We start from the raw sequence: 15,100 nt of genomic DNA, 5'->3' as shown, positions 1-15,100 counted from the left end.
TAGCCTCAGTTTGCCTAAGAGCCATCTGGAAAAGGAAAAGGGCAATCCATCGACCTTCATTTAGTTTTGTAGTTGAAAACCAATTCCCACATTCTGTTATTAACATTTTGAGGGAATAAGGACATGCCCTTTAAAAACATGTTTTCCCTTTAAAATGCTAATAGTAAAGCAGATAATTCATTTCTGAATAGCAAAACCACAGAGACTTTGTCTCTAGCCTGCACTTCACTGTACTTGTCCCTTGTCACCCCTCAGGGAATCAGGTATCTCCAGGAAACGCCATCCATCCCCTAACAATCCAGCTGGGTGGTGCTTTGTGGGGGATATCCAAGTCCCTCTCCTACAACCAAAGGAAAAACAGGAGGATGACTGGAGAGCAGGTGACAAGATAAAGGACAGGATGGTCATGGAAATTAGGGGCTACTGAGGTCAAAGTGCTGCTCCAGTCTTCACTGTGCTCTAAGCAGTCACATGTGCCATAAAGTGCCCCTACCCACCCTTCTAGGCTGTACCTCTTTAGTTTCCAGTCTCTGAGCCCTGAGTGTCAGGAAACAAGGCAACACTCAAGTTGGTGATATAAAGTTGCCAATGGCAGTATTCATATTTGAAGAGACAAGGGCCTTAGATTGCTCGCTGTTGGGGTTTCCTAGCCTGAGACTTCTAATCTCATTCAAGTAGGCTCTGGTACTAAAGCAGACCTACCTTACCATGTATCAGGGTGAAGCAGTCACGGTAAGCAGCTCTGGTTTTCCAACTTCTTTGGATGTTGTTTTTAAAAATAAGCAGGAGTTCATTTTATTTGATGCTTGAGAAATGAAAAAGCCTGAAGTCAGCATACTAGGCCTTGTAGTATTTTGTTCACTTGTGCTATTTTAGGGTTTCTGTTGCTGTTCTAGGATTTGACTGTACAAAGATAATTTTTTTAACTTCCTATCTTCATGTTTTCTTCCACTTCCGTTTATTTCACCCTCAGCAGCATTGGAAAACAGTTGTGTTCTCTCCACCACGTGGAAATGTTTTAATTTGTTGAAAACTCAGAATTCTATGTCTTAACCTCTGGTTTCCCTTGAGCTAATTATACTAAAGTGGGTTTTTGCTTTTCCTATTCGCCTGTGAATCTTCTCCAATCCATCTGTCTGGAATGGGTTGCTGAGAGCACTGGACAATGAACTTGAATTGATACTGCAAAACAGACAAGCACTATTACCATGGAGGTTCTCATTTAAATCAATGGGATTAATCATGTGCTTAAATCTGAACATTCCTTTAAGTAATTTATTGGATTGTGGGCTCAGAACTCAGTCAACATCTTGCAGGGATAAGCTCTTCTTTTCCCCCCAGTTCTCGCCAAGGCACGGTTGACAGGCTTCCAGTCATTGGCAAATGAAACCTCATAACAGATTAACTTTCTTGTTTACATTTGTCCAGCAACGGTTCACTTCAATGACAGACTAAATATCCTTTGTGCTCTTGGACTTCAGTACTAATGAAAACCTGTCTAGGAGGAGCAAAGGAGATTGTGAGATCATGCTTGCTTTCTGCTCTTTGGGAAACAGGTTTGGCAGGGAGTCCTAGGAAGACCCATATCTACAATGTAAAAATGTAATAAGAGTTTTAACAGATCGGACCAAGGGTACACCTATTCCAGCAAAGATATGCACATTCAGACATTACCTAATTAAAAAATGAACCCACAGTAATTTTAATATGATTATAATAGTCAGTTCAGATTGAAATTTAACAATAGTAAGCAGTGTTCAGACATGGTCATTCATCCATCATATTCTGATACCTTGCTGTACAATTTTCACAGTTCTACTAGGGTAGTGGAATGGTGAGGGCCTAAGAGTGACCCAACAGGTGAAGCAAATGACAGCGATATTATCCAGCCACCACAGTTACACAGATCTTGCCACCAAGCAGGATTGCAGTAATAGGTTTCATGACCTAGCATTTCTGCCAGCATTGGCTTGGAGGCAACCAACTGCCAACTCCACAGCTGATTACAGACCAGCAATTTGGGTTGACTCAGAGACGCCTCTGAAGTTGACCCAAAAAAACCAGCCAGATGACAACATCTGCCGCCCGCCCCTGTCCCGCACTTACCCCATCCTGAAAGACGGTCCACCCAGCTCAAAAAGGGACCACTTGGAAAGTGGTCCCTTTTCACTAGGGTGGCTCTGAGGCGGCTCCCAGCCATCTGGAAGGCCGGAGAGTGCCTCACGAGCACCTGGGGAGCCGTGAGTGGTACATATGAGCATTCCAGATTCTCCACGGCCCACCCCTTTCCTAGAGTGCCGTCCGGAAGATCTGGGGTGCTTTTCTTCCCGCTGGCTTTCCTCGGGGCAGCTGCAAGCCGCCCCAAACCAGCTGTCTGTTATCAGCCCACCTATCCTTTTTTTCCTTTTCCTTTTTTAAAAAAATCCTTTTTTATTTATGGGAATTTTATAACATAATTGGAAAGAACAATGTAATGTAAAAAAGAATGAAAATGTAGAATAAGGGGAACCACTGAAAGAAAATATTGGGAGCCTGTGCTTTCATTGCCTGATACCTCTGGGGGTGCAGACAAAGCCTTGTAATACTGCCAGACTGGATTCCCAAAGGTCATCTTGTCATGCTCTGTAACAGTATGTTGGGGCCAGAATCCTCTCAGTGCATGTCGCTTAATCTTCCAAATACAAAGCTGTGTGCTTACTCCATGTTGCTTCTGCCTGCCTTTCTTGGGATGCTGAACCAATCTCTCTCTCTCTCTCTCTCTCATTTTATTTCTCTGCTTGTCTTCTGGGATTGTCAAAACACTTATGTTGTCTGTTTTGTCCTAGGAAGAATAGTAATTGCCTATAAATCTGGGATGCTTTCTTTCACGCATCTGTAGAGGATCCCATGGCTGGGTGGCACAGTCCCTTATCATTGTATTCAAATTAAGTGGAGAATAAAATGTTACACTAAGAATAAAATTAGAAAGTCACATCCAGAAATGTGAAAACAATTAAGGATGAAAGAATTACAAATGCAAACCAGTTTGGTGTAGTGATTAAGTGTGTGGACTCTTATCTGGGAGAGCTGGGTTTGATTCCCCACTCCTCCACTTGCTCCTGCTAGCATGGCCTTGGGTCAGCCATAGCCCTGGCAGAGGTTGTCCTTGAAAGGGCAGCTGCTGTGAGAGCCCTCTCCAGCCCCACCCACCTCACAGGGTGTCTGTTGTGGGGGAGGAAGGTAAAGGAGATTGTGAGCCGCTCTGAGACTCTTAGGAGTGGAGGGCAGGATATAAATCCAATATCTTCTTCTTCATCTTCTTCAAACACATCATCACAAAAATTAAATGAATGATAGCACTCCACCACCACCACCACCACCACCACCACCCAAAAAAATTGAAGTGAAAGCAGAGCAGTTGAACAAACTGGTAGAGAGATCCAAGCGGGCAGCCGTGTTGGTCTGAAGCAGTTGAACAAAGCAGGAGTCAAGTTGCACCTTTAAGACCAACCAATTTTTATTTAGAATGTAAGCTTTCATGTGCTCTTAAGCACACTTCATCAGACGAGGAATCCAGCACAGTGAGCAAAGCCATACATAGCTGGTAGGCCATGGCCCAGAATGCAACATGGTACAGATTTAAGAACCCATGTCAGTGAAGTAAAATTATCTGGTAGGCAGTGGTTTAGAATGTAAAATGGTACAATGACAGAATAGTAAAATTAACAAATTGAGCAAACCTTTGATCTGAGTAGCATGAGCATGCGAAAGTGACAAAACAGTAGTATGTCAAAATGTGAGATTGTCTGTCAATGACAATGGGAGATGGGTTCAATATATGTAATGGGATAAGCAACCAAAGTCCCTGTTTGAGTGTGTCAATAAAGCTAAAAGAGAAATACATTGGATAGTGATGTTCTTGTCTACCTAATTTACTTTTTAACATGTAGACATAATTCTAGTTTACCACAGGAAAAAGGAATACAATAAAATAGTGAAAATGGGTAAAGTGTATGTAATGAGATATACTGCCAATATCCCTATTTTGAGTATGTCAATACAAATAATTATACTGATACACAATTCTAAAAGAAAAACATATTGGAATACTGTGGATATACTCACTGAGTACAGCTATACTCACTGAGAGTGGGTTTAGCATCTGTAATGAGATTAAAAAAACATCCCTGTTCAGTCCTGGGGAGGTGTTTGTTCCAAGTTTCATAATAATTTGTACTTCAGCAGTTTCTCTCTCCATTCTGTTCTTGAAGTTCCTTTGCAGTAAAACAGCTACCTTGAGGTCACCCATTGAATGCTTTGGAAAGTTAAAGTGTTTTCCCACAGATTTCTCAGTTCTGTGATTCCTAATGTCAGATTTGTGTCCATGTATCCTTTGTCAGAGGGTTTGTCCTGTTTGCCCTATGTAGAGAACTGAAGGGAATTGTTGGCATTTAATGGCATATATAACATTGGAAGATGAACAAGTGAATGAGCCTGAGATGGTATAGTCAATGTTGGAAGATGAACAAGTGAATGAGCCTGAGATGGTATAGTCAATGTTGGAAGATGAACAAGTGAATGAGCCTGAGATGGTATAGTCAATGTTGTTAGGCCCAGTGATGGTGTTGTCTGGGTGTATGTGGCAGCAAAGTTGGCACTTAGGTTTATTGCAAGCTCTGGTACTGGGGTCCATGCTCAGATGAGATGCTGTATTGTTGTGGGTGAGGAGGAGTTTGAGGTTGGGGGCTGTCCGTGTGCAAGAAAAGGTTTACCCCCCAGTGCTTTTGAAAGAGAGCTATCACTGTCCAAAAGAGGTTGTAAGTTGTTGATGATACGTTGTACTGTTTTAAGTTGAGAGTTGTGTGTGACCACTAGTGGTATTCTGTTATTTTCTCTGTTGGGTCTGTCTTGTAACGGGTTTTCTCTGTGTATCATTCTGGCTTTGTTGATCTGTGTCCTGACTTCATCAGGTGGGTACTTTAGTTCCAAAATGGTTTGTTGTAGATCTCTCAGGTGAGAGCTTACAGTGTTGCTTACAGAAGGTCCACGGTTCAAGCAGTGCTATTTCCAGTTCAAAGGGTCATAGGTTTCTGGGCTGACAAAGGCTTGTGCTCAGCACCCTTGAAGAGCAACCATTTGTCTGCCTAAACAACACTGGACTAGATGGATCAAGGGTTTGGCTCATTTCAAGCAGTTTCATGTGTCCAGATGTGGTCAGCTAGGTGACTTCTGGGAAGCCCTCATGTAAGCTTTGAAAATACCAGTTGGTAGCAATGCTAATTGCCTCCCTCTGTTTATTGTATGCTGCCTCTGAGCACAGATGTTCTGTTTTCCTGTTAAGTTCAATACTTCCTTTTGTAGCAGGAACTCCTTTGCATATTAGGCCACACACCCCTGATGTAGCCAATCCTCCTGGAGCTTACAGTAGGCCCTGTACTAAGAGCCCTGTAAGCTCTTGAGGATTGGCTACATCAGGGGTGTGTGGCCTAATATGCAAAGAAGTTCCTGCTACAAAACTCCCCCCCCCCTGCGTTATGTCTAATACAGTTTGGGGAGTTTTAGGCAACTAAGTGAAGAAAGGTGAATGAGAAGGCAGACAGACTATAACATTTGGTTAGAGAAAGGTTTATAAAATTTTAACTTGGAGCATGTGACCTGATTAACATACACAGTGAGTGATGAAGTAGCCCTTTGAAAATTCACCACTGAGGCAAACATGCTTGCATAGGTGCTCTCTTTTTTTTTGTCAGAAGCAGTTTTTCCATGTTGACTGATTTTTACCATGCTGTTGGAAAACCCTGAAAAAGAAGGCTTGTGATGGTTGTTATTACAATTTACAGCTACTGCATCTGTTGGAGGAAAAGGTCTCAATTTTATTCCTAAACCATGGGCTTCAGTGTTGCCACTTCCTCATTCTAGACTTTTTTCTTGTTTTTCTTTTCTTACATATGTCTATTTCTTTAGATATTTAAATATTTATAGCCTGACTGTTCCATAGGTCAAGGTGGCTTACAAATTCCAATTTAAAACATAGAGAATACTGTAAAATCCACATAATCCCTGCCATCCTCAAAAAATGTGGGAGAGAGACATGTATAAAACAAAAATCTGTATAGAAATGCATGCATGCGGTGAAACTCTCAAGTGTCATATGTGACAGAATTCAGTAATAATTTGCACTCTTTAAAAAATAAGTTGGAACCCCAGATTCCATGAGCCATTAAAAGCTACTGCTAAAAATGAATAAATAATGAATATCACAACCTTTCTGTTCAATAAAATCATTTTTCTTATACACTCTCTGGCAAAATAAATGCATGGTAAAATATACCCCAGCTCTCCTGGGACTTAAGTCCTGGCTTGCAATTAGGAAAATGTCACCTTCCCTTGTGATAAGGCATACTGATTTTTTGCAACATTTGCAAAACTAATGTAGCTAAATTCAGCTTTCTTGTTATGTCTAATTCATAAATGTTCTTTGGTGTATTGACTATGGCTTATTAAACATGAGAAAAGAGAAGTATAAGGCATTATGTTATGTTTCCCTCTCACTGTCTACCTTTGATGTATCTGGTGAAAATCAATACAATTGGTTCTTCTTATAAATGAACACAATAAAAAGGGTTAATGTGTCCATTATAGAGCTCTCCTATGGATAACAGAATAACATCAAAAGATGAATCTAACATGGAATTTTAAAGTGGCAGTGTAGTGCTCTAGTTTGTTGAGAGACTTTACAATCTGTTATATTCCTGATGGGTGGGATCCAAAGGCTATAACTGTAGAGCACAGTTTTGGAAGAGAGCCTCTTCATTCAAGTCACAGTTTTCATCCAAGTTAATTCATGGAGATTAATTGATCATTGCTTGAGCGGGACGGGGGTATGAAGGAGATGGATAGGCTTTGGGGTTTTCAGTAACCAGCAGCCATTTTTCTAATAAAATGGTCCATGTCTTGGTTTGATTTTCTCATGCAAACAAATTAGCAAATGCAATTCTTCTGGGTCAAATTGGGGAAGGTTCAAAATACCCTCATCTTTCAAGCAGGAGCTGAAGATGCCTAGTCACTTAGCAGCCTGGAATCTGGATGCCAACTGTATGGATGAGATAGTAGATAGTTTAAAACAGACAGGCCTGGACTTTTCTTCAGAGGAAGTGGGTGATCTTTGTTCAGTCATACTGAAACAAATGGCTTTGATTAATCTAGTACATGAAGACCCTGAGAGAAAATGTGGTTCCATTTTCAGAGTCATTTACTACTTTTTATAGGCTGAGCAGCTGACATATTTAATCTACAGACGAGATTATCAGTAAATAAAGAGGTGAGGAATCTGTGAAATTAAAATGCAAACTGATATTTAAGATCTCTTTTTCCTCTGCTATGATTTAGGAGTGTCCTGTAAATCTTTAGAACTCTGTGAACTTTTATAATAAAACATATTTGTGGCTGTATGGCTCTCTATGTTTTAAGAGATACATGGGCGCAGCCCATAAAAGCCCCACGGAAGCTGCCCAACAGCAATGCTTGGTGGGTTCCTCCCAGAATGAGTGGATTAATATGCTGCCAATTATGCAAGAGCGTGTTTTAGATGTCATGACAGTTTATGGTTTTTAATTAGAGGCAATTGAAAATTTGGGAGGTGGGGAGGAAGGAGAGGAACAAAACCAGATTTCCACACTTTTAGCTGGTGCCGCCAACTAAAGCATCTATAATTCTTCCTGCTCCCTATTAACTTCCACCCATCTTTTTCCAAGCCAGTTCTTTTCCTCTTGCTGCCACTGTAGATTTATAGCTGGATTAATTCATAGGCATTATAGGCTCCTGTCTTGGGCTTGAGCCCACAGCATTGCACAACAGCATCTATTTCTCTTTCTACTGGCCCCTGAACAAACCCACTTATAGGGGAAGATATGTATCCAGCCAGCCAACATTCAGAATCTTCCTCACATTAATACTTTCAGAAGTAGTCTGGCCCCTATACAAGGAGATAGTACAAACTAGAGGGAGTCTTTTTAGAGTTGGAATTTTTCTAGTTTCTCCCCAGCATCAGGTAACATGAATATGGTTTACTTTTTAAAAATCTGCCTTTTTTGCACAGTCAGGGCCACCAGGGTGACTAACAATTGAAAACAAAATATTATAAACACATTTCATAAAGCCAATTAAAACCAAGCTAAAATAGATATTATGAAACACAGTGGGCATTTTCGCACAGAGCTTACCCCAGAGCGATGTCCCTCTTCACCGCGCAGCGTCTGCGCGGATTTCGCACCAACTGCTCCGCAGAACCAGGAAAAGCCGCGAAGAGCCGCAGCTTTTGCGTCACTAACGTAAACTGGGTTTTAGCGGTTTACATTTGCGACACAAAAGGCTTGGCACTTCGCGGCTCTTCCTGGTTCTGCGGAGCAGTTGGTGCAAAATCTGCACAGACACTGCGCAGTGAAGAGGGACGTCGCTCCGGGGTAAGCTCTGTGCGAAAACGCCCAGTGATTAAAATGTAAAGCAGGAAGGAGGGATCATTCATGGAACAGCAGAGAAAACAAAAATGTCTTCCTCCATTGGGAGAAGACAGTGATAGAAGAAGACAGTTAAATATCCCCAGGAAGGGAGTTCCATGGTTCTGGTGCCATGGATGAGATGGTCCTCTCTTGGGTTGCCACCTGTCTAACTTCAGAAGGCAGGGGCATCCATAGCAGACTGCAGAAGATGACCACAGTGGTCACATAAGTTCATTGGAAAGTAGGCAGTCAATACAGTATGCTGGTCACAATGTAGGGCTTAAAGGTCAATACCAATGCCTTGCATGGGCCTGGAAACAAAATGGATGTCATTGTTAGTGATGTGGACCATCTGGGCCACTCCAGTCAGCATTCTGGCTGCAGCATTCTGCAGTAACTTGAACAAACTTCCTATTTTAAGTCACCTCTGCTGCCCAGGAATCCACTTCTTCAGTTCTAGAGTCACAGCCTGGAGAGACACATCTGTGTGGAATCTCACAGCTTCCAAGAACCATCCTCAAGCCCCCAGATAAGGTTTAGCACTGATGTTCCCATGCCACCACTCAGCCCCCAAATAACATGAAAATAAATCTCATTACTTGTCCTGCTCCATGGTCCCTAGCCTCCTGCGCAACTAGACTGCCTTGCTGGGTTCAGAACAGACTAAAGGAGAAACACTATACAGAAAGCCATGAGAATGTGCAGAAATCTCAGTGAGAAAAACAAGACCTCAGGATTTGGACCATAAGGAGAAAAAATAATCAGATTCAGTCACTTTGTTTTTATTGATGCATTTGGTTTTTATTTTGTGATATTTGTTCAATATGCTCCCCTGTTTAAAGGGATTCTTAAAGCAATGTTAACTGAAGAACAGGGCTTTAAAGGCAGGAGAATAGGTTATATATCAACTTAGTTTTCATTTATGGACTGCTAGTGCTCTTTCTTAAGTGCTTACTCATCACATTGCATTTAATTCAGGTTTATCCTTTGTTGTCCTGGTATTAATCTCTTTGTGTCTTCCATGCTGCTGAGTCATGCACTTTTTATTGCAAAATAATACCAAATGTGTGCATGTTTACCTATATATTTATCCACATGCCAGTAACTTTGATGCAGCATGCATTAAAAAGTGGGGGATTTTAAGGTAAAGTTGCTCAGAAAGAACCCTCAGTAAATAATGAAATCTAAAGGCTAAATATATTAAATCACACAAAATAAGGAAGGGTGGGGGACTGAAGGAAGGAAACTTTAAAAAGAAACAAGAATATGGCCATAATAAGACCAACCAAAAGTAAACTTTACATTTATCTCTTCAGTGAGATGCTTTTTTCGTATGAAAGAAGTCCCTGGAAGTTGTGCCTTAATCAGGAACTATCAGTGATGGATCAGAGGATGAAATGTCAGCCATATCAGTTCCTTGAACTATTTTCAGTGACAGGGCAAAAACCCACTATGTAATGATGCCCTTACTTGGTTAACTGCTTGCCTTCCTTATCATCTTGCTAATCTGTGGTGCTTTGTGCTTTCAGGGAAACCACTGATTAAAACATCAAGAGCCACCTTGATCAACAAGGATTCACTTTCCATAAATGTTGATATTGGAGGCATAGTGAAAACAATTCCTGGAGTAAATGTGACCATTAGCTGCCAAGTTGCAGGTGAGAAAGGGCATTAGCCATATTTCAAAGTATGATAAGGTATGTGCTATGTTTTGCCTACATTGTCTCAGTCTACAAGTGCACTAGTACGATAATGAACAATGCTCCTTGATTTTAAAAAGAACTTGCAATTATTTGTATTGATTTCCACTGAAAAGGAAATTGCAGGAATTCTAATTATCTTATCAATAAGCATGTTCTCACCTCTGTTATGAGTACAAGATTGTTCAGTGTTATAAAATAGAAAGTCTAATAGACTTCTGAACCTAGCCAGCTCTATAATGTGCTATAGACCCTGGGGTCCAAGTGACACATCATTATCATCACCTTCAGAGCCTGCTGCCTCACCCCCCAACTAAGGCTCATAGCACCAATTCTCTTCCCTCTTCATTCTCCAGTTATTTTTAAACATACCTTAGAGGAGGTGATGAGGTGAGAGACAAGGGGAATGATGGAGAGCCAACCCTTGAAATACAATCTTAATTGGGGATATAACAGCAATAACATGAAGCAAAAACAGATCATTCCCTGTATGCTGTGTGTTTATTTGTTCATTTTATTTATTTTACTAGATTTGCATCCCACCTTCCCCAGCGAAGCAGGTGTTCTAACCAGTGATTTTTTTTTATTTAATTTATATTCATATAATATAACTGCTGACAATTGCATATTAATTTTGCTAATATGCAGAAACTCCACTTGATATTGGCAGTCACCTAAACATAATTATCAGTATTTGCTTGTGCATATTTGAAAAGTGGGAGGAAACCTCTCCCTTTTCAGCCGAATTGGTCTGTGATGTTAGAATAAATTCCAAGTCCAGTAACACCTTAACGTTTTCCAGGGTCAGGGCTTTTTGTGTAGAAAAAGCCCAGCAGGGACTCATTTGCATTTTAGGCCATACCCCTGATGTCACCATTGTTTCACACAGGGCTTTTTTGTTGAGAAAGCCCAGCAGGAACTCATTTGCATATTAGGCCACACTTCTTGATGCCAAACCAGGCAGAACTGTGTTCCTATGCATTCCTGCTCAAAAAAAAGCCCTGTGTGTATAAGCTTTTGTGAGTTAACACTCATTTTGTTTATATGTGACTGAAAAAAATTGTGGGTCTTTAAGGTGCTAGTAGGCATGCATTTTGTTCTCTATTTTCAGACATTTTACAAAAACGTAATGGATTGTTGGACGTCACAATTTTCACTGCATAGTATGAGTTTACAATAAATACTGCACAACATATATAGAGGTGTGCAGTCAAATATTAGTGCAGATTAACTGGATAATATGTGCCCAGTATCAGTTCATCATGGTAAGCCAAAAAAGAATAATTGGCAAGTCAGTGAGTGGTTTTGTGCTTGAGTTGCATTAAATGGTCACCTTGCTCCCATAGATAACTTGTCTTGTTTGGTTAAGGAGTAGAAAGATGATTTTAAGAGTACTGCTGAATATGCAACACTTTCACGTTCTGTACTCCTTGAAAATAAATGTGTTCTCAATTATGGTAAAGGAATGGACTAGCTAGCAGAGGAAAGAAATTGATTTGGAACAGTAAATCACTTAACTAATGGAGAAGTTCAGATGGGCTGCAAACTGAATATTCCCAGCAAGAAATGAAGAGAACAAGCCACCAAGAGTCATATAGGTGTAGACCTGAAAAGAATTGACAGTCCCATCCAGTCCAGCTGTCCGCCTCAAAACAAAATACATTTATAGTTCGCACTTGGAACCAGTTCATTTAAAGTGGGGTCAAAGCTTAATGGTAGAGTATCTGCTTTGCATGCATAAGGTTCCAGGTTCAATTGCTGGCATATTCATTTGAAAGTTCAAATAGCAGGTGATATGAAAGAACTCTGCATAAAATCCTGGAGGGCCACTGCTAGGCCAGAGCAGACATTCCCGACCTTTATAGGCCAATGGTTTGATTCAGTATAAGGAAGCTTCAAATGTGTTTGTACAGTATTTTCAGTGGCACAATTACCTCCAGTGTGGAACAGTTGAGGAGCGAGAGCTCATAGCCCCCTCTTCCATGAGTGGCAAAAGACAAAAGAAATCCTATTGTCTTCCTCCTGCATGAAATACGCAACAGGTAAAGGTAGTGTAATACAAAAGGGAAGGCTGAGGAAAACGTTATTCCCTCCTTTGCAGGAAGTTTTACCACTGTTATGACAAAAAAAAGTGTGCTTTTCCTCACTGATTTTGCTTTTTATGGAATTCTCCATTTTTGGTCTCTATATTGCATCTTCCATCACACTCTCCAGCCACATGGTGGAGCCATATGTAGGCATTGACATAGTACTTTGCTCTGGCTTAAAATGTTATCAGGTGCCTGTGACACTGTTCTATTGACATGAGGGTGGTCCTGTTGGCACACATAGCAGAACAGTGAGATGGGTTAATTACTATCCCCTCTGGATCTGACAAAAGAAAATTACACTATTGCTCTTACAAACAGCAGAGCACTTACAGCTTAAACAATGCAAACCTCCTGCCTTCTGTGCAATCATATTGATTCCCCAGAAAAAGGGAATCTGTGTGACATTCTGGAAACACCTGCAGGACCACCTGCCATGTGGCACTATAATATGAAGAGAAAATTAAATGTGTTCAGTGTGTAGCTGATATTTTTCTCTCCAGTGGATATGGGTTTTTCTGGAGAAACAAATTGGAAATGCTAGCTGGTAATTACTTTCAGAGAAGAACAGTTGGGGGGTTTATTTTTATTCCTTTGTGCTTGCTGTCTTGTCCTCTTCAACTTTGGGGAAATCCCCTGTGGTCCCTTAAGCAGCCACCACCCTGCTCAGCAGCTAGAGTCAACTAGACCACATCTAGAATAAGGGAGGGGGATTCAGTGATCCATGGTTGACCTTTACACAAGACCAAATTCCTCATGACACTCTATATATCACAGCAAAAAAAAAAAAATGTGAAACAGCCCCAGCGTTGTCAAAAGGCTGCTTTAAGAATGTTCTGTATTCACAGTGTTGACTGAGGGCTGCTTTAAAAAAATCCCATGGCCCTACTTGTTAAACGATGCTGGGCAATGCTACGCCCAGGACTGCGCTACTTCAGATTGTACATGGTAAGAGTCTCATTGTGAATTCTCCTCCATGTTTAAAAAACAAAACAAAAAACCTCTTTACAAATAAATGTTTAATGCTTCAGGCAGAAACATTCTATCCTAGCCCTTTGCATGCTGTATAAGGTTTTCCGCTAATGCGGAGTTATTAAAGGAGGAGGGAACTTGGACAAGAAACTACATTTCAGTACAGTTTGGAAGGGTATAGTCCATTCTTCTACCTCAGTGTTTTGCCACATAAGTCTGCTGCATGTGCAGACCAGACCCAGAAAGAGACAGAGGTGACCAGTAAGTAGGGTTGCCAGATCCAATTCAAGAAATATCTGGGGACTTTGGGGTGGAGCCAGGAAACTTTAGAGATGGAGCCAGATGACATTGGGGGTGGAGCCAGGAGCAAGGTTGTGACAAGCATAACTGAACTCCAAAGGAAGTTGTACCATCACATTTAAATGGACCGCACACCTTTTAAATGTCTTCCCTCCATTGGAAATAATGAAGGATAGGGGGATCTTCTTTTGGGGCTCATAGAATTGGACTCCCTGGTCCAAACCTTTTGAAACTTGGAAAGTATTTTGAAGAGAGGCACCAGATACTATGCAGCAAATCTGGTGCCTCTGCCTCAAAAAACAGGGTGCCCCAGAGCCCCAGATACCCACTGATCAATTCTCCATTATACCCTATGGGAATTGATCTCCATAGGAATAATGAAGTTCCTAGTAGACGTTTCCCTCTCTCCCCCCCTTCCGCTTTCTGATGACCCTGAAGTGGGGGAAGGGCCGCCAAACCAGGAAATCCCCTGCCCCCACCTGGGGATTGGCAATCCTACCAGTAAGGAGCAGGCTCCACCAAAGTTTGTATTCAGTTCCTTCTGGAGAGGTGGGGTTTTGTTTGTCTCTCTGCTCACATGCAAGATCACTGGGCTGAGCCTGTTTGTCACTCTTCCTTCAACTTTTCCTGAATTCAGCTTTACTTCTGAAAAAGTAACTCTGACCCCAGTAACTATTTGCTTGGGAGACTGGGGAAAGTAGGATTGCCAAACTCCATATGGAGTTTTGGAGATCCCCCAGAATGACAGCTGATCTGTAGACAACAAATATCAATTCCTCTGGAAAAAATGCCTGCTTTGGAGAATGGGCTTTATGACATTATACCCTGATGAAGACCCTCCACTGGCTTCACCTTCCCAGTCACTAGGAATTTCACAACTTGGATTTGGCAATCCTAGGAAGAAAACTACTCTGAAATCTTTGGTAGAAAGAGCAAGCTGGAAACAGAATGAAGACATACAAGTGGGATAGAACAGTGGCTGGGAAATAATATCATGCTACTTGATGTATAATACTTTCCACCAACTGATCATTGTGAAGTACAGAAGAAAATGACTTTTTACAGGTACTTTCTGAATGAAAGCTCAGAGAAGAAGCCAGCAGGCTTCAAGGAGAACTGTGCTCTTGTTCCAGCTGGAGATCTGGCCTTCAAACTTCCTTTTTATCAGCACTTTCTTTCAGTTGTGCAAGAGAAACGCCAGCATGATATCCTTCCATGAAACTTACTGCTATTCCCTTTCTGTTCTTTGTGTCTCTTCCAGTGCCTACTCCTTTGTATCTTATACCCCCTTTCTACATGAGACAAATCCCTCATAATTTTGATAGTTAGGATTGAAGAAATGCTCTTGCTCCCCCTACTGATGAAGGCACAGAACAGTTACTTTTCTCACATCTGCACCTGTTAAATTGCTGTTTGAAGTTCTTGCCAACTCACTCTGATCTCCGTTTCATTACCCATTTTGTTGGAATAAATCTCACATGAGAAGGATACAGGAAGGCCTAGTGGCTGCTAGCTGCCATGTACCCTCCTCATCTTTCTTCTTCTTTCCCCTTGCAATTTGCTC

At 41.3% G+C, this 15,100-nt stretch overlaps 1 protein-coding gene across 2 annotated transcripts in view; it reads left to right on the top strand.

Annotated features, from left to right (window-relative positions):
- ADAMTSL1 (ADAMTS like 1) overlaps nucleotides 1-15,100 on the top strand; it is a 703,777-nt gene that overhangs the window by 655,072 nt on the left and 33,605 nt on the right. For both annotated transcript variants that reach the window (XM_060237245.1, XM_060237246.1), the window contains one exon: nucleotides 10,007-10,135. In XM_060237245.1, coding sequence (XP_060093228.1) covers nucleotides 10,007-10,135 — 129 coding nt within the window. The remainder of the gene's footprint in view (nucleotides 1-10,006; nucleotides 10,136-15,100) is intronic.

The sequence above is a fragment of the Heteronotia binoei genome, chromosome 4 (genome assembly GCF_032191835.1).
Source record: "Heteronotia binoei isolate CCM8104 ecotype False Entrance Well chromosome 4, APGP_CSIRO_Hbin_v1, whole genome shotgun sequence".
NCBI classification, from domain to species: Eukaryota; Metazoa; Chordata; class Lepidosauria; order Squamata; family Gekkonidae; genus Heteronotia; species Heteronotia binoei.
The sequence above is the reverse complement of the archived record's forward strand: the minus strand, read 5'-3'. Positions and strand labels throughout refer to the sequence as shown.